At 37.1% G+C, this 20710-nt stretch overlaps 1 protein-coding gene across 1 annotated transcript in view; it reads left to right on the top strand.

Moving 5' to 3' along the window:
• ALX1 (ALX homeobox 1) overlaps positions 1–20335 on the top strand; it is a 35250-nt gene extending 14915 nt beyond the window's left edge. The window contains exons 3-4 of the mRNA XM_063308455.1: positions 4866–4994; positions 19709–20335. Coding sequence (XP_063164525.1) covers positions 4866–4994; positions 19709–20023 — 444 coding nt within the window. The 3' untranslated portion in view covers positions 20024–20335. The remainder of the gene's footprint in view (positions 1–4865; positions 4995–19708) is intronic.
• Positions 20336–20710: the final 375 nt, after the last annotated feature.

Genomic DNA, 20710 nt, shown 5'->3' with positions numbered 1-20710 from the left:
GGTATCAAGCTTCATCTTGCCATTCCAGCCAAGCCCAATCTTGCCTCTAGTTCCAAGCCCCATTTTGTCATTCCAGCCAAGTCCAGTCTTGCTTCCAGTTCCAAGCCTTGCCTTGCAGATCAAGCCAAGTCCAGCCTTGTCTCCAGTGCTAAGCCTTGTCTTGTCGCTCCAGCAGAGTCTTGCCTAGTCTCTGGGGTTACCTCCATGTCGCATCCTGCAATCAAACCTCAAGCTACCTCCTTGCCATGGACTCTAGCCACACCCAGTCTTGCTGATTCATTGAGACAGTTAGCCAAGTTCTGTCTTGCTGTTTTGCCACAATCTCCTGCTACTCCAGATCTGGCAGCCTTGCCCTGTGTTCCTCCATTGTCTGGGTGGACTTGATTGAATCATATTGCTTATTAATAAGAACACTTTTCTGTTGTAAATAGTTGGTTGTAAATAAAGATTTTCCTTTTATAATCCTGCCTGGCCATCTCACAGTCTGAACAGGACAGCATTTAGGTAAATGATATTAGTATTAGAAATCCTTCCTCTTTGAACTCCAGCCTGATTAGTTGAAAAGGACTTTTGAAATTATCCTGAGGGTGGCATGACATTAAACTAAAATCTACATAAAGCCCAAGAGTCATTGATTGTCAAAGCTGTATTAGTATATAAAAAGCAGTTTTATGGATTTGGATTTGGACCATAGTTCAGTCATGCTGGTACTTTCTTATTCTGTCTTTATAAAGGGTCTCCACTAAGAAGTCCTTCCTTGGTCTACCACTTACATCTTCTATAGCATGTATTAGGGACAGCTTATGATAGTACCTATCAAGATCAGAATGCTGTTAGGCCCTAGGATTTCATAAAAATCCAAAATAGTGTAAAGGAGGGACAAAAGGTTTATCTGCAAAGAGCCCTAAATTTAAAGATGACTCTCAAGTCAAGAACTGAATTCTGATTATGTTTCTCCTCAGTGTTTTGGACCAAGGGTTGTATTTGGTTTTTGAGTAATGAATGGGATGATGGAGATGTATAGCAGAGCAAAGAAATGGGCAGGACCAGAACAAAACCTTTACTTTCTTTTAAATTGAATTGATTAAATATAATTGATATGATTACCCCCATGAATTTAATATGACCCATCTGTCACATTAAATATTATGAATTACCATTTTTATTGCTTGTAGCAAAAACAATAGATAAGCAATCACACAAGAGTAAAACAATGTTTTATAAACAACACAATAAAGACCAACATTAAAAAAATGAGAAAAAGTATCCATCCCCAAAACATAAAACATCTAAGAAAACAGCTCCTATCTGATGAGTGTAATCCTTCTTTCAGAACATTTGTGATCTTGCTCAAATAATGAGCATATAACTTTCTTACTGAAACAGCAAATTGTCCAATTTGATAAGTGAAAAAGAGTTTCTACCTGCCAAAATGTTGAGGTCCAACTCCTGTCGTAAAATATTGTTCCATTCTTGGGTAAAACAAAACAACTGTTCTGCTGTCATATACATCCTACAGAAAATTAGATTAGATAATGAGGAAATATATTTAGCAATTATGCTTTCACAGATATTTGAATGGGCATTCAGAATATTTTAGAAATAACTTTAAGCGGTGATTGCTGAGGGCATTATCTGTAGTCTTAACATGTGTTCTCTCAACATGGGAAAAAATATTTATTTGTAAATGATTTGTATGGCCACCCAACTTGCAAAATGCAAATTAATTTAATAGTTAATTCTATTATGATTTTTTAAAAGAGAAACATCATCTGCTTGCAAACAGTTGATTATTTCTATGTCTGTGTTAAGTCATAATTGTATACATGAATCCACAAGTTGACTTTTACCTGTTAGTGATAGTAAAGAGTCTACAATATGTGAAGAATGGTACATAACCCCCAGTTCTTGTTTTGAAACTGCCAGTTGCTTAATTGCCATTCTGTGATAAGTTCATATTGCTCAAACAGTTAAAAAGGACATTTTTGTGCCATCCATAAATATGTATAAACCATTTATGGATCTTTAAACCTATGCCAAAGATAAGTAGTTTTGCCTTTGAAGACTTTATCTCTTATTGACAGTGCTCTTGAAAGTTCTCAGGTCTAACTTTCTAAGAGAGAAAAAACTCCTCTGCACAGATGAGAAGTGGAATTTTCTGACTTTGTATTGTTAGCGAAAAAAAAGGGAGATAAATTTTGTTATAAATACAGGTGAAAAAATCCCTGAATCAAAGTATATCCATCTTTAATCACTCTATCAATATTTATCTCCTTTGAGGGAGATCCACTTGGCTTAATTCAGTCATCAAATTGCAATTTCTGCACTGTGTTCAGCACTTTTTGGCCCAAAACAATTTGGCTCACAATCTTGGTCTATTCACTGGCTGAAATATAGATGAAGTAGATGATAATCCTCCACAGTAGTGCCTAAGTTTGTATGGAAAATACTGGTGTATGTTATATCAAGACTGTGCAAGAAGAAGCATTGTTCTAGTTTGTTCTTTCTGAAAAAAAGTTATTTGCTTCTTTCTTTTTCCTAAATTATACATTTTATATACAGTTCAAATGCTGTATCTAATAAACAGATAGGCCTGAAATATTTCAGTTCAGTTTTACTGCCTTTTAATGTGTTGGAACAATTGTATTCCATTTCCAGCCTGAAGAAATAATGTTGACAGTATTTTTATATGTAAACAACTGAACCAATATTGGAGTACACCATTCTGGTGCCAATTTAGAAATTTCTGGCAGAAACTTATTTTCTTTCATAGTTTTATAGAACTTGAAGGATAATTTATAAGTGCTTGCTGGAATAATAAGAGGCCATTCCAAGAGGCTTTTTTCCCCTAAGAATTGATGGTTTTTAGTTTGGGATTAACTACTGAAAATGCTTGAAATGCTGAATCCGTAGCTCACATTCCATTTGTTTGGAGTGGCTTATTAAAACTGAATGTATTCACCTCTCAATATTTCTGCTCATCTTCCACAAGAAATCCCAAGACTATTTTCTCCAATGTCTTGTATGATATTCAGGTTTCTTTTGTTTCCATAAATAATAATTGGGCAACATTGCCTCATCTGCTCTTTTTCTTCTTTTTATCTACCTAAAGAGTATTCAACTCATAAAAGTATTGGCAAATGTTTTCAGTGGAACTTCCATCAAGATTGAATATGATCCAAAGCTCCTAGAAATTACTGGAAGAGGGACATTTACTTCAACAGATGAAAGGCAATACTCCATATTACAATTGTGGGAGCAACATCAGTAGCGTATTAATTCATTTCCAAGGCATAAAGAATGGAAGTAAAATATATAGATGCCCTTGTCTTTGTATATCCATGTCCATATTAAAATGATGGCTACTTGTAGCATGTCTTTCATTCTTCATATTTATTTGGGCATAATTAGTTCTATTTTAAAGAATTTACATAATCAGAGGTGTTTTCTTGAAGTCTTATTGAAATATCATAGTTGATTTCTCCATAGTTAGATACCAACCATGAGTGCCATTTACATCAGTGATGGTTATCAGGCTATCAACACACGTGGTCTTTGAAGGCCTTTTCTGTAGCTGGCTGTGGGTAGCTCCCCACTACTGCTTATGCCATCAATTCCTATTCTCTGACTGTGCTAGGTAAAGGAAACAGGAAGAGTATATTTCCAGTAATTTCATTGGGGAACAGTCTCTAAGAGCTACAAATTGTTTGAACTAAATTAATAGGTCTCATATTTCAAAAGTAATTTAAGAGGAACTCTGTTCCAAGTAGTTCTATCACAGTCTGGTAATTAGAGTTCATTTGACAGATTCAGCTTGATTAAGATGCGCAGACATGCAGGATCTTTTCTTACAACTGTAACCCTGAACAGTACATGGTGGAACTGGGCTGCACTACTTTCTGCTGAATGTACCTTCACATATATGACACTAAAGTGGCTGTCAAAGTTTAGATTTGAAAAGGAAAAAAAGAAAAGTAAAGAAAATGAAGTCAACATCAGTAGCTAAATGGGTCTTAATTATTTCCTTGGAATTAATCTCTTAGAATGTGAGGATGGACCTCTGTTCTTGTTTCCCCATCCCTTCTGCCTTTGTCTCATTTTCTGGGATTCCCCTCTTTCCTGTTGGATCAACTCTAGTATATTTTCTAATCACTAAAATACTCCTTTGATTTTCTGTACAAGATTATTGTAGAAACATTCTGTCTCCCATTTTGAATTTAGCATTTCCTCAGAACCAAAAGCTTATGGACGGTAATAATGAAATAAATATATTGGAATAAATTTTCCCACTGCTATTCAGTGAGAGACATTGAGAACCAGATTATATACAAGGTCTCTCTCTAATGCTATTCCAGAGGAAAGTGTCTTCTTATAACATTTCTAAGGTGTGTTAATACACAGATTTTCTCTGGAGAATCAGAAGAAAGAATCCCATGGCTGTAATCAGCTTTTCTTATTATATTTCTATCTTCATTTGATAATAATTTCAAGCAAAAATCTTTCTGGGGGCAGCACACACAACATATGGGACCTGTGGTCCAGAAAGCAGTGAGTGAGCCAAGATACCCTATCTCCACATATTAAAATTTAATTTACATTTATTAAATGAAATTAATATGTAATAAAGTTCATATTACTTTCTGATTGTGCATATAACACTTTCTCCTTCTGTTGCATTAATATTTACAATGTGAGGTTGTAATTTTTCAAGGTCCCTGGGGGATGCACACAAGGCTTTCAAGGGCCAGCTGCAGTCCTGGGACTTAAGCAGTTTACCACTGATCTATGGGCTGGCAAAACAATTAAGAGGGAGGGCAGCCGAAGTGGTCTTTTGGACATTCTCATATTTTTTTTATTTGACATAGGTCTGGTTCCAAAACCGAAGAGCAAAATGGAGAAAGAGAGAACGGTACGGGCAAATCCAACAAGCCAAAAGTCATTTTGCTGCCACGTATGACATATCTGTTCTACCACGGACTGATAGCTACCCCCAGGTACTGAATATACTCAATATTTTTGTTTTTTTGTTTTTTTCTGTAAGGCAAAAGCATATAATTCATATTTATTTATCTCACACACACTGTCATGAGTACTAATGGTGAGCAGGAGGGGGCCCCTATCCAGGGGGGGAAATGCATGCGTAGTAGAGAGAGTTTGAGCTGTCATTCAAAGAGAACCAGAACAGACCCGCCTTGACTTTTGGGGTTTATCTGTCTGGGTTTTCCCACGCTTCTTCAGTTTGTTAGGATTTTTCTGGCTACTGTAGCAGTAATAAACACTAGAGACTCATTCTTCGTCTCAGCATGGTTCCTGCTTGTCAGGACACACACAAACCAATGTCAGGTGGCACAATGTGTAATTGCTTATGCCGTAAATTCATTTTTTCTTCTTTATCATTTGCATCTAATAGGGGATTTTGTGTGCCACATGGAGCACTTGTCTGAAAGTATTTCATACTGAGTGAAGAATCAAAACTCTCAGTACAAGAAAACCACTTCTGTCTCCTCTGCCTCACCTGAAACTGAGAATCAGTCTGCAGGCAGCAGAGTTAACTGGGGAACCCTTATCCAGGGGAAAGCATGGGAGTTCCCCCACAGTTGTGAGATGTTTCAGCACCAGGATGCCTGTTTCCCAGTAGATTTGGTTTAGCTCTGATGCATGGAAGACATTTTAAGTAAAAGTTCAAAATGAAAACCCATAAGCTTGTAAAATTAGTTTTGACAAAATTACTGTGTTTGTTAACTATGAAAAGAAATTTGCCCCTGTATAGCATGCTAGGACAATGTTTGGGGACTTTTTTGGCAATCTGTAACCTGCTTGAACAAGAATTTTATAAAAACAGTAATGTAGCCAACCATCTGTTTTCTTTTTATTCCATTCTGTGAATTGCTAATTGTATAATTTTATTTTCCCTAAAACACATTTTGGAGAGGGTTTTTTTTTTCCCCCCTTGCCTTCCATAAATGTCAGAAAGCATTGTAATCAGAGCAACTGAAGTGTTTACAAAGATAAATAATTAGCTGTTGGAATATTGTGTGAAAAGAGAATCAGAGAAAACTTCTTTCAACTCTTTCCAAAGTCCCAAAGCTGGCTTCCTAGCAAAATGTCAGGCACTAACCTTTTGTCTGGAAATTCTACTATTTTTTTCTGTTTTGACAATCTGGTGGAGTCTTCTAGATGATTTAGAGTCCTTACACATGTTATAAAACCAGTTGTAATTATGCTAAAACAAGAGGTTTTCTTAGTTTTATTATGGCACAACACTGACAAACGTAGATGCTTTAGTATCTCCATTTCTCTGAAAGTAGGAAAAGCATGGGATGAACTTCCAAGTAAAACATTTTAGAATGGAGATTCCAATGCAAAAAGGTAAAACAATTGCCCATATTATTTCTATGATATCAAAGCTGTTTACTTCTTGACTAGGTATGATTAGAGTTAGAGTTGATTGACTTTGTAATGTCTTACATCTGTTTGCTGCAGTCTTCCTCACATTGGTGCCTTCCAGCTGTTTGGGGTACATCATCTCTGACCATTGGTTATGCTGATTGGAGCATATGAAAGTTGTAGCCTGAAACCAATGCTTCATATTCTGAGTTAGAGAGAAGGAGCCCTAGAAAATCTGAGTGATTATATGTTTATAGATTATTCATGCATGTATAAATCTTTCCATCCTGTGCTTTCAGTAAACTTATGGAGTGAAATTTCCTATGGTCACATATAGTAAAGACTATTTATGAGCCACAAGCCATGAGCCACTTTCAATAGTTTATTTATTTATTTATTTAGGCTAATAAGGCGCTTCATTCATAAATACTCTAAGCAATATATATTCCAATAGAGTAGAAACGTTAAAGCAATAAATAATATAGTACAAAAGCAAGCAAATAGCAATAACCTTTACCTCCATCATACCACAGAATATCACTCTTGCTAACATTACAATTATAAAGGAGCATTTGCAAGGTTGAAGGACAAAAAAAAAGTCAAGATAGTGGCCATGAGTGTGTGATTGACACATGTATAAAAGGACAGGGCTTTGATTGTGCACCCCATGGATGTCCCTGCAATCATATACTATGGAGGGGGAATCTCTAAAGGCTTTCTGAAATAGCCTGCTCTTAGTGGCTATTCTAAATGCCAAAAGAATTGGTGCTGATCTAGTCTCAGGTGCAGCACTGTTCCAGAGGAGAGGGGGGAGCAATGGAAAAGGTCCACTCTCATGGGCCTTGATGAAGAAGGATATTCTAGGTCTTGTGGGATGAGCAGAAACTGCTGGGAGCAGGCAGGACTAAATATATGCAGGTCCTGAGCCACATGTCAAGCTCCCTTCAAACATCACAAATTTATTTCAAGTTCATTATAACATGACAGCACATGGAATTGCTTATCGCAAATATGGGTGAGATCATGATATTTGACTGCATGCAATGCTTAGAAAAGCAGATTTTTTGTTTAAAAAAAACAAAAAAACAAAGAGTGACCTGAAGTTTATTAGGGAGGTACTGTACTCTACATTTATAAAGAATCAAGTGTTCTCCTCCTCCTCCTCCTCCTCCCCCTTCCCCCCCAATAATGGGTGCAGTCCCACAATACATAAGACTATATGATTTGTTGACTTCCTTGGCTTTTTTCCATCCTGCTCAGCCTCCCCTACTTTCTCATTCTGTCCTGGGAAGTTCCCTTTAGCTTTATGGAATTGGAAGCTGGCAAGCATCTCTCTGTTACTAGAGGTATCCAGTGGCTCCCAAGTCCTCCTTGAGTGCAGCTGCAGAATTGGATCCTATTCAGTTTTTTTTAGAGTGGCTTGACTTTTACAAGCTTAAAACTATTTATACATATGAAAACATAATTAAAGGGAGGTGCTGAAATGTTGGTCTCCAATCTGGGCATACATAATCTAACCCTGTGTTTTTCAACCTGAGCAACTTTAAGATATGTAGACTTCAACTCCCAGAATTCCCCAGCCAGCCATGATCTAACCTATACTGTCTTCTAAAAATTATATTGAGACATTGAACAGCCTTAGGAAATTCACAGTCATTGTGACAATTACCAAACATTTAACAAATTTCCAAAAAGGTGCTCTTTAGGAAGGGATGAGCAATTTTTCTCAGTAGGGAACTGCATTTTATTTTTATTTTCCTGTCTCTAAGAGACATTTAAGGGACACGGTGGCGCTGTGGGTTAAACTGCTGAGCTGCTGAGCTTGCTGATTGGAAGGTCAGCGGTTCGAATCCACGTGATGGGGTGAGCTCCCGTTGCTAGTCCCAGCTCCTGCCAACCTAGCAGTTTGAAAACGTGCAAATGTGAGTAGATTAATAGGCACTGCTTTGGCAAGCAGGTAACGGCGTTCCATTTAGTCATGACGGCCACATGATCACGGAAGTGTCTACGGACAAATGCCAGCTCTTCGGCTTTGAAACAGAGATGAGCACCGCCCCATAGAGTCAGATTTGACTGGACTTAATGTCAAGGGAAACCTTTATCTTTACCTAATAAACATTTATTTATCCATATTTAGTGGTTGCCTAAATTTATACAGACTCTGGCACCATGCAATAGTTCAGAATATAATATTTTAAAAATCAATAATAATAATAATAATAATAATAAACTGTCACTCTCTTCCTTGTATTGCTATTGTAGATGTTCTAATTATTACTGTGTGTGCCCTCTAGAGTCACTTTGGAGACTGAAGTGACTAATAAATAAATTGATTTGAATAAATTAACTAACTATGATGGTCACTCAGCAAAGTTATTGGCCAAAAGCTCATTGGAACAGTACTGCTTCAACTCGCTTCCAGAAAGCAAAGAGTGTCAGGGCTGCCTGTACTTTCAGGATGATGCTGTTGCATCAGATGGGTGTCACCAAGAAGGCTGTTGCCTTGTCCATCACCTTGTAGACTTCACAAATGGAAAGGAATCTAAACAGACCTCACCCAGATGTCCTAGACAGATGGGCAGATGCTTTTTGGCAAGGTGTTGCCCTGTGAAAGGCTTTAGTGGTATACCAGCACTTTGCATAGGAAGCTTACTAGTAACCAATACAGCAACTTCAAAACTGGAGTTACTATTTATTTATTTATTCAAATAGTTATCCAACTCCAACAGACTCTGGGCAGTGTAAAAGCCAAAATACCCTAAAAATGATTAAAAGCTAAAAACACAAAGACAGCCCAGACTAAAAACAATCTTAAAGGCAACACAAATTACAACCTTCCCCTGTTCCCCAATATATTAATACATTAACCCCAGCCTGGGACCAAAGTGAGGTTTGAAGAGCTTTCCAGAACCCCAGGAAGAGAGGGTGCTGTCCTTATCTCTGGGAGATGCTGTTCCAGGGAGTGGGAACCTTATATACTGTACTGATAAGGTTGCAGTTTCTAGGTCGTGTCCAAAGGCAGTCTCATGTAGAGCGTTTTACAGTAGTCTAACCAAGTAGTGATCAGGGCATGAGTAACTTATTATTTTACCTCAACAATGGCTGGATGATGCCACAAGATTCTGTAAACCACTAGTGAGGAAACTTGTTTAATGCTAGTTCTTCTGGTCACTTCTTCTGGTCTAGAATGGTAAAAACAGTTTCATTCAATATTACTTTTTGAACACTTCCAAAAGCCATTTCAGTATCTTGGATAACATGGTTAATAAATTGGAAAAATAGCCCTAGGCAAAAACTTAATAGTAGAGAAACTGTAGTCAAGTACATTTCTTTGAAGGTGGGTGGGTTAAACTGTAATATCCAATGTCTTAAGTAAAAAAGGAACAAATAAATAGTGATGGAAAAGATTACTAAAATGCAATTGCCAGTTAGATTATGGCTAGAAGGATAATCTGATTTGAAATAAGGAAGCTTCCCTTGTTAGTTTATTGGATTTATTTGCAGAATAATAATCACTTGAAATGACAGCAGCTTTTATTTAACTAGCATTCATAATAGGGAGAGACAAATTCCTTTTTTTTTCTGCCATCTCGTCTTATCTTTTGAAATGCTTTAGCATTAGGGTCTTAACTCCAATCTCGTGAAATCTACTTGTCTTTCTTTTTTCTATTTTCATGATTCCTCACCACCATACTTTATAACAATTTTCAGGAAAACGCTTAATCAATCTGTTGCAGCAAAAACAATCAAGCATGTTTAAGGTACTATAAGATAAATACATTTATATATTTATTATGGCATAAATGTTAATGGAATATAACTTTTGGAAGTTTCATTCCACCTGTTATGTGCTTTACCAATGGCATACTGAAAATTTTGATATTACAGAGGAAAACCTCAAAAGGTTTCAAGCATATGAGGTGGGTATTTTTGATTCTTAGTTAATCCTGGCAAGTTGCGGTCTTCTTGATCATAATGAAATAAGGAAGCCTGTCATTCTTTTCACAGAATATCCAAAGGGGATACCTATTATAGAATGGATTTAAAAACTAGTAAGCAGATCAAGTGGGTGTATTTCATACTGTTCCCTTCTGTCATTCTCAAAATGCTATTGAATGCCAGAATACTAAAAAGAGTTCTAGATATCCAAAATGCAAGATATATTATACCGTATGAATATTATACAACTTCCCCAAAATGTAAAGATGTAAAGTGTCTAATCTATAAAATGTCTATCTCCTATAAAATCAGTGCTACCAGCACTACCATCACCACTTCTTCCTAAGGGAGATTTGTGGTTTTATGTAACCCTGTTCAGTCCCATTCAAGCTGTCTGAGACTGTTACCCAGCAAGATCAATGCATATGTGTGGAGCACCTTGAGCGCTTTTTGAGAAAAAATGGGATATATATTTAATCAGTGCATAAAGTTATGCTATAATATTTGCTGAAGGCTAGATGTCAGTGGGGAGCTTTAAATTAAATTCACTTAGAAGTAAATGTGAGGCAGCAATACCTGTTGGAAAATCACTTCAGAAATTGCTACTCCCTTAATCTCTTTCAAACAGGTAGTACTGGGGTATATGGAATCAAGAAAAGGGTTTAGCAAGTGGTTAGCCTTCTATTTTTCAATAACAATAGCAAGAACAAACGTAATTACTGTGTAGTAGACTGGTTGGCCTTACGTAAACATACAATGGTGAGGTAGTCCATTGGAGGAAATGTGTTTCATCTATTGCAATCTTCCTTACAGTGGGAATTGGTAAAAGTGCACAATTCTACTTTGTGAGCCAAGGATGTGAATAAGCACATGTAAATATGCACATGTTCTTTGTTTAAGCATGCATCTTAATTTCACATCAGAGCCCTTTATGACCATAGCATACATGGACAACTTCCATTAGCAATAGTCAGAGTTATATGCTCTAATTAAATACTCCATATGGTCTATATTACATACCACATGGCATTTGACTAAAAGTTGTTTTGTTCTATGTAAGCTGACAAATATCACAAAGGCTCCCAGTCCTTCTTAAAGCCAGTAATTCACATTCATTGACCACAACTTTTTATTCTTAGTGGGATAAATGATATTCCACTTAAGGAATACTTATCTAGCCTTATACTTAACTTAGCAAGTAGAAAATGGTAATTATGACTATCTCAATTGTAATTTCCAGTTATTAACTGTATAATTCACTATGTCATGTTTGGATCATTAGGGGGCCCTTCCACAAAGGGCTTGGCACTGATCACAGATCTGCACCATGCCCCAGCTTTTACACACCATCTTTTTTGGGCAGCCCAGCTGATTTTATTCTAGCTCAGCTGTGGCACAGCTCAAACTGCAAAACTTTTGTTTTTGAGATGCTGGAACTTGATGGGGCTTGGGACAGCCCAGTTTCCTATCAGAACTCGCACCAGCTTTGTCTTCCTGACTTCATAGCACTTGCTGCCCTTGCAGATGCAAAATCTGTAGAATTCCTTGATGTCCTTACATCAGGTTTTTAGGTGTGTTTTTTTTTGCTGGCAGACCCATTTTTTTTTTCTTCTTTGCCCTAAAAACAGATGGTGGGAGGCTACAAATTTTTGTGCTTCTCCATTTGTCAATCAGAGGAAATGCTGGTCATTTCTGAAGCTGGAATGGCAGGATAAGTCTATTTTGGAGAATTTTGGTGTATGTGGAACTGGTTACTATGTGGAAGTGCCCAAATTTTCACAGCAATCTTTATTAGGAAGATACTCTTGGAAATCCAGGAAGCAGATGTTTATCTAAGGCTTAGTGAAAATGGCCTCTCAAAATTCACCATCTTATTATTGGATGATAAAATTGAGCTACCACATTTTCCTGAATAACCTTAGGATCAGGTTGCTCCATAGGAACTGTTGGGCAGCCTAAAATGTCAGCAGTCCAACAGAGCAGCTAGAAAGAACAGTTCATAATATTCTCTTTAGATAAATAGAGAATGGTTTAGTAATGCATGAAAGATATTTGTTTATTTATTTATCAAACTTTATCACTGCCCATCTCCCCGCCCCCCTACACAAGGAGTGCATGTGAAAGGTAAGCCCTTTCACATGCTCCCTGAAAGATACAAGGGCAAAGAGGAACAGCAACAGCCTCCACATGTTATTTTACTTCCTCACTTTCAGAATTTACTACAGCGAGAAAGAAAAAATCTGGAAAGAGTTTCTACTCACTTTCGGTGGAATGTGCCTTAAAATCTCCTAGTTATTTCTTTCTTTACCCTGTAAAGTAATGCTTACAACTCATCTTACTAATTGCTCCTCATCTTCAACAAATGCAAATAGAAATAAATTCCTTCCTGATTTTCTTGCTCAAACTCTGTGAAGTGGGATGAATGCATTGTGGGGGAAAGTGTAGCATACATGGCTGTGTTGTTCTACCCATTCTGAATGCTCCCATATTGTAAAATCATATAAAACAAATATAACATGGGTTTGTATTGCTAGTTCATATTGGTATATGATGGAAGCAATAGGCAAAGACAGATTACTAAACAGAGCAGGGTCAACTCCACTGCTTGACTGAATAATTGTTTCATATGCTGGTATTACAGGCATGAGCTCTTATAAGGCTAAGCAAAGTTTTAGTTCTCTCCCTTTCCCTCTCTTCTTCCTGCACGTCAAGAAAGAAGAAGAAAAACTATGATTTAGTTTCACGGCACCCAAGTTTTGGTTTGTTGTTATGAATAAATCAAAAACAGTAACTTAAAAATAACTGATGTCAATGGCTAAACTATAATAAAGCTTGGATTCCCTTGCTGTTTGGGTACTACATTTGTGTTTTAAACTATGATTCTTGGTTCCTATAAAATTGCAGGCCAGGAATCAAGGAAAATGAAACTAAATATAATAACATGGAGCAGGGTGGTTGTCTTGAAAGCAGATATGATGGAGGTGGATGAGGGAGACAGGAGGAGATGGAGGCAATGAGTGAAGTGGGGCCAATTGTGGAAGTGGGGGTAATTGGGATGATACAAGAGTCTCTCTCTGGTTGTGGTGACAGACAAACAGCAGAATATAGCAAGGCACATAATTCCAGATATAATCAGGTTCTGCTCTGAAAGGGTAACTATTTTTGGATATTCTGCAAAAGCTGGGGGTAAAGTTGGGCTAATTTGCACTGAGAAAAAGTCTTTCACCTTATAAAAAACAATGGATGACTTCTCCCTCTTTGCACTTGTCTAGGGATCTTCACAAACTGCAAATTTGGTAGCCTGGGAAGTAGTTCTTTAAATCCCTGAAAGAAGAACAGATTGATGGGAGGGATCACTTAACCTTTAACACTTTAAAGCTGAGAGTGCAAGTAAAGCTATGTAGATATAATACACTCAGAAGATTAAAAAAAAACTCTCCCCCTGTGCTGTGGTCATCCAAAGCAGAGACTTAAGTAGCTGTTTTTTTCTGAAAAAGAAAACTGCTACAGCCATCCTCCCTTTTAAAATGCCCAAACCTGCATATGATATAGGTTGACCGTGTGTGGCATGGAATAATGGGTTCAGTATGGACAGTAGGAACAGAACTGCCTTTCTACAGACCAGCACTTCAAGCTTAATATTGTGTGATCTAGGGTGCCATGGCCAGACCTTTTACTCTCCTGATTCTTGGAATGGGTCAATTTATGGTTCTAGGAGAGGCCCCCTAGATTTCTTTACATGGCAAGAGAGATAGAGGCCCAGGGAAGACAGAATGAACTTACTATGACTTATAATTATGACTTGTTTAGGAGAACCAAAGCGACCATGGACATGGAACTCATTAGGTAACCTTGGTTAGATACTTTCTTTCAGTGCAACTTATCTCAGATGTACAAGGAAGGCAGAATATAAATGTAATCATCATATGAATACATAAAAAGGCAGCTCCCTCCTGCTCCTTATCCAAATATTGCTTTTGTTTGTGTAGTAGAGTTGCCCTACCTGTTTTTTAGATGTGTTGTTACTGCAGCTCCCAGAATTTCAAGTCACACTGCTCAACACATCTGGTGGGCACTAAGTCAGGGAAGTATGCAGTAGAGGATCTTTTTACCCCAGCCTTTCTGTCACGCTTTAGTCCTTTCAGCTAATACAAAGGAGGATAGGAGGCCCTCTCTTCTCTCCACACCTCTTGGAGTTATTAATGGCTTTAACACTAATGGAGTTAGAGCCACAGAAGACAAGGGTTTTTTTTTTTTGCGGGGTGTGTGTGTATAATATACCTCTTTTCAAGAGATTAAAAACAGGAAAGGAGGAATACAGTATTGCTTTTCTTTGTATTACAGTGGGTATAAAAACAAAAATGACCACAGAGACTGAGACTACGTATAGGCTCAGTCAAACATATCAAAAGGGACAGATCCACTTCTCGTATTTAGTTTGCATGGGGGATTTAGTTGACTGGTGGACTTAATTTAACTTAAACAAGGACTGGGTCTTTGAGAGCTAATTAACTTTTGGGTTAGTTGGCTGGATCAATTGGCCCTTTTTGATGTTCCCATGAAATGCTAATCCCCACTGGCCCAGTTAAATGTGTTGTGGGACCGCAGCTATCTTCTCAAAACTGCCTGTTGATTGTGCTGACATTGCCTATTTGGTGGAATAATTTGACTGACACACAGCTTTAAATGTCATCATCCTGAGGTTTTGGCTTCAGTTCCAAGTTATGATATTCTAAGCCTAGTATCCTTCTAACTTTTTTCATTATCAGTATAAAATGGGAATGATAGTCAGTTAGACTAAGCAGCATACATTGACTTACAATGATAAATTACTGAGGCTCATTTTCACAGTTTGGTTATAATTATTTTTACAATTCTTACAATCTAGTCAAAGGACATGAAATATGAAATTGTAAAAAAAGAAAATCAAATACAGTAGCTCATTGTAGAATTGGCAACTAACCATCAGAACATTGCATTAGATTGGGTTGGTATTTGGACCAGCTAGAGTCAAAAAAACTGATGAGCCACACAATATTGCATATCAGCTTCTTATTTTCAACAGAGTTGATACTCAGGATGGCTATTGTTCTTTTGATTTAGATTTTGATATCAGCTGGCATGATATGCCTCTCTTCTTCTCCTCCATTTAACATGGATTTATAAAATTTATAAAAATAAAAAAAGTTCTTGGAATATGTCTAGAATCCCTTAGTTTGCAGGGTATCTGTCACTTGGTTGTAGTTATATATCTCACTTCCCTATTACTTGTTCTTCAATCAATCTTACATTGATGCATACTGATATTCTGAGTCATGGGTTAAGAAAATTAAACAGTCCAGACATGACTTGGAGGTCAGGACTTGGTATTTCTACCTAGTTAATTAAATGATATTTTGAACTGATTAATAATCTGCATTTGCACTGATTGTAACCCAGTGCATTTAAATAAATGTGTTACAGCAATATGGGTATCTCTTTAAGATTGTAAAGGACCTAGTCTTTAGTTTGATTTTTGGTAGCAGGGTAACTTACCAGTGCTAAAATAACTTCAAGTTAAATAAGTATATTTATCCTGTGCCAATCTCATAGATTAAAATTATATTTATCTATTAATCAACTAAAATTGTAGTTGATGCACAGATGAATTAAGCTGCTTGAATCTTACAGACCCTATGCAACACGCTCAGACATAAATGCATACATATACATTAAAGGATACTTCAATTATTTCATGGTAACCACAAGAGAAAAACTTAAAATGTTTGTGATGTAACAGAAACCAGAGGTGAGATCTATGTATAGGCTTATTCAGAAACTCCCTGAATTATCTTTTATATGCTACACAGATCACAGAACATTTAAACAGGAATAAATATTTTTTACATTCAAGCACTGTCTCCTTTCCCTCCCATGTGCCAGAGTTTTCTACTTATTGTAAAGCAGAGGTTGTATTTATTTTAAATTTTAGTTTTAGGATTTTATTTTGCAATATTTACAGTATATACCTTGTTAAGTAATGAGTCTCCAGCATGCACTCTTCTACTTCTTCTTTTGTATCCAGATCAAACCTTAAGCTGCCAATATGACGCCACCTTCTTGGCTTTGTCTTTGGCCAAAAACAAGTCATTTTCAGGGCATACTATTGGTAATAATCAACAGGTCAGCAGGTGGGCACACCAGACCAAACCAAACTCTTCTACTTAAAGAAGCAGAACGGATGAAACTCACAGTATCATAACTTGTAAGGTGCCAACTAGATTCATGAGCCAAGCAGTGAGTGTTCTGTTGGGCATCATGATGCTTGTATTATCCAATTTGTATTTTAGATTTTCTCCACTAAAGAAAACCTTCACAGCTTGCTTGTCAGCCTTATAAATTCTTAATGTATTTGTCTGACATAAACTTTGTGGTTAAATTCTCAAGTTTCAGAGCAAATTAAAGTGATATGTGTACAATAAAACATGGGAAACATTTGCTGCTTGCACTTAAACCATGTGTTGCTAGAGGGATTTCGGGCTCTGTATTTGTCGCATAAATCACAAAGTCATGAATTCAGTTTTTGCCCATATCCCATGTGTTTCGAACATCCTTCCAAAGCTCTTTGGGAGTCCAGGTACCCAACTTGATAAAATGTGAGATCAAATTGCAAACAGGAGATCAAAATTTGGTGATTCAGTCCATTGCTGCAGAGTATTGGTTTGATCAGGACCATGATTAGACACCATTAAGCCAAAATCTATTAGATATTAAACAAGTTTGGATGGCACCCTAAGCTAAAATAGCTATGCTAAAGCAAACAGGAACATAGCCACTCCCATTCATGGAAATTGCTGAGGGTATAATTTGAACACGGTGTTGCAAGCAAGATGCTTGTTTTTTTTTTTTAACTATGCCAGCATTTTGGAAACCCTAATCCAATTTTTACTTGTCTTGAATGTTTACATGCAACATGCCAATATTAATAATTCTCTGTTTAGTAAAAGTGTATTGTAATTATTGATCTAACAGTCACCATGTGGATTGTTATATAATTATCTTGAGCAATATTAAGTGAAACCTAACAGTGGCCAAATGTTTTTTCAAAGGGATGGATTTTGTTTAGGCTTTCCTAGAATTTTTGAGCTATTTGGAACCATAACATTATGAATTTAATTACTGTAAATACTATCAATGGCCCTGCATATATGTTAAGAGCAGACGTGTTTGGGGTTGCTGCTCTGATTTAAATATGTCCAGCAAATAAGCACCACAGTTGGCAGTATTTTGGCCTTTGGGACTGTGTAGACAGATATGAGTGGGTCCGGGATGGAAATGTTTGATTTGTGTGACATCCCTGGGGCAAGTGGGGCAGCATACCTTCAGCCACGTTAATATAATCCTTAATGTGGCCAAGCCATGGGCTAGTAAGTTGTTTTCATGAGATGATATGGTGACCTCATAGCAACCATAGAGGTGATCCTTGCTAGACATAAGGAATGCCAGTATGACTTCTCTGACATTCCAGAAGTGCTCCATTGGATGTTGGAACATCTGTACAAGAGGATTGTTGAGGAATGGAATGTGTGGAAAGAGGGAAGGATGCTAAGAACCATGTGAGTAAGGAGTACTTTGTATTCTCATTCTTGCCATTCAAATGATGCTATGAATCAATCAGAAAAGAGAGCAGAAATATACCCCAGACATCAGCAAATGTACAACCACATATATATTTACAATCACACTTGTAGGCTCTGTACAGCTTAGGCTGTGCCAGGGTTTTCTGATTATGCCTACAGACCCTATGCATATACAATTTTTTATGTGCAAAAGCCATTCTCAAACATGTGGGAATGGGCAGAATGCAATCCTGTTTCCATTTGGTTCATTTAGTCACCTGAGAGTTTGATGGGGAAGATTAAGATGACAGAACTTGGCTTTTCCTCAGTTGCTTCGGCTCCAGCTTGCAATTGTTTTAAAATATCTCCATAAACAAAGGCTTCAAGGCATGGCACCATTTCCCCCACCACAGCTGAAATGAATTTATCCTTTTGTTTTCAGACAATAGTAGCTGGTATTCTGATTCTTTCTTTGGTCCAGATCCAAGGTCAGATGAGAGGGTTAAGCTATCTCTACATGTTGGTGTTTAGTTTTATAGCTTGCTTGCATCTCTGTAGTGATTCTCAGCAGCAGACTACATGTTTGCTGCTGCACACATAGCTACTTTCAAACTAAGGAATGAATCTACAACTGTGCATAAATGTCTCCTACAAATCCTTCACATTTTCCATGGACAGAAGAATTAGGTGATCATTTTACTACATTTCTCTAGGGAGAAAATTTTTTTCCCACCAGATGTTTGAGAGTGACATTTATCTTACCCAATGGCATTACCAGCAGTAATTGTTGGCTGTCAGGCCATTACATAGCATCTTCCACATGCTCCAGATCTAATTCCATTTGGAGTACATTTTGTAAAGTGTAGGAAAAACAAAACTCTCAGACTTATGCCCTGCTCCCATGTTTTCCGAAAAAGTTTCTAACAGCATCACTAAGACTGAGCCCGCCGCCCGATCCTATCAGTAGGAAATTAATGCTATCAACAGCTGTGAACAGTTACCAAAAGAAATAAGAAATTCTAAATCTACTAGATACAACTTTATTTTCAAGGCTGAAATGAAACATAGAGCTTATGAACTTTAGCTCTAGGTATCCTTCTTTTTCAAGTTTTTTTCTGTTAATATATAAGTCAGACTTACAAACCAGAGGTGCCCAGAAAACATTTCATTATACACTTGCTTTCGTGCATTGCTCCAGGAGAATCATGTTGGCATCTCAGTCTTCTGCTGCAAGATGCCAATTTCCCCAGAAAAGACAGGCCCTACTCTTAGGTATAATAAAACAAGTGCTTCTACCTTCCATGAATGGACTACCAATTATTTCATCCAATGTATTAATGTTACTTTCATTGTTGAGTTTTACTTTTGGGAAGATGGTTATGATCAAATGTGGCCAAAGGTATTTTCTAGTCTGAGGCAAATCAGCAAATGACAGCCAGTTCTCTAGTGAAAGGCAGATTATCCAAGATCAGCCTTGGTACTTGGTCAGCCACTTCAGAAAGTTACAATACTCATTTGGATTTCTATTTTTCATTTGCATAATCTTAATCTTATACTTTTATACTATTTTATACTTTTATACTACTTTTATACTACTATACTATTATACTTTATTATACTCTCTTTTGGGGGGGAGATAGGTGGTAATAAAATTTTGATAAAATAAATAAACAAATACTACTACCAGATATGCTGTATTGACCACAGATTTAATGAAAAAATGAAACTAGAGAAAAAAAATGTTTAAAATATAAATTTAATCTTGTCTTGTTTATATGTTCCAGATTCAGAATAATTTGTGGGCAGGAAATGCGGCTAGCAGTTCAGTGACTTCCTGCATGCTTCCACGGGATACTTCCTCTTGTATGACCCCTTATTCCCATTCTCCTCGGACAGATTCTGGGTACTCAGGCTTTTCAAATCATCAAAGCCAATTCAGCCATGTTCCCCTCAATAACTTTTTTACTGACTCTTTACTCTCTGGAACTAATGGACACGCATTTGAAACCAAGCCAGAATTCGAACGGAGGTCCTCCAGTATTGCAGTTTTACGAATGAAAGCCAAGGAACATACTGCTAATATTTCCTGGGCTATGTAATGTACCAGAATCTCTTTCCATTTCAAGGTCAGGCATAAAAAAGCTCTTCTCCTCCACCCACCATCCCACCATTCTTATTTCCTATATTTAAAGGACTCAACAATAAGCTGCTGTGTGAAGAATTGCTAGTGATCCGGATGTACAAAGAAGCCTGCTTGAGTAAATACCCAGTATGCTATTTAACATTTAAGTATCAATGTATATGAGGACTAAATGGAACTACCACGTGCCAATCTCCAAAAGCCCTCTTAAAATAGCCAGACATGTTTTGTTGTACCATTTGATGAAATATGATTGTAAAACCTGCAAAAAGAATAAACCTATTAAAGAAGTACATCTGCTACATATTACTTGATGTCAGTGCTGTGTACAGGATGAATGCCTTACACCAGTGTTGCTCAACCTTGGCACTTTAAGATGCGTGGACTTCAACTCCCAGAATTTCTAGCTGGGGAATTCTGGGAATTGAAGTCCATGCATCTTAAAGTTGTCAAGGCTGAGAAACACTGCCTTATACACTCATAAGCAGGACATTGGCAGAGAAAAATGCATTTTTCTAACCGCCCAGAGTCCCTCCTTAGGGGGGAGATGGGTGGTGATAAAAAATTGACAAATAAATAAATAAACAAATAAATAAATTCATTATGTCAAGGTTCTAAAGGAAAACTTTTAAGAATGGTTTATGTT

Source organism: Candoia aspera, chromosome 7, assembly GCF_035149785.1.
Source record: "Candoia aspera isolate rCanAsp1 chromosome 7, rCanAsp1.hap2, whole genome shotgun sequence".
In the NCBI taxonomy this organism is placed as follows: domain Eukaryota; kingdom Metazoa; phylum Chordata; class Lepidosauria; order Squamata; family Boidae; genus Candoia; species Candoia aspera.
This window is presented reverse-complemented; position numbering and strand designations above follow the sequence as displayed.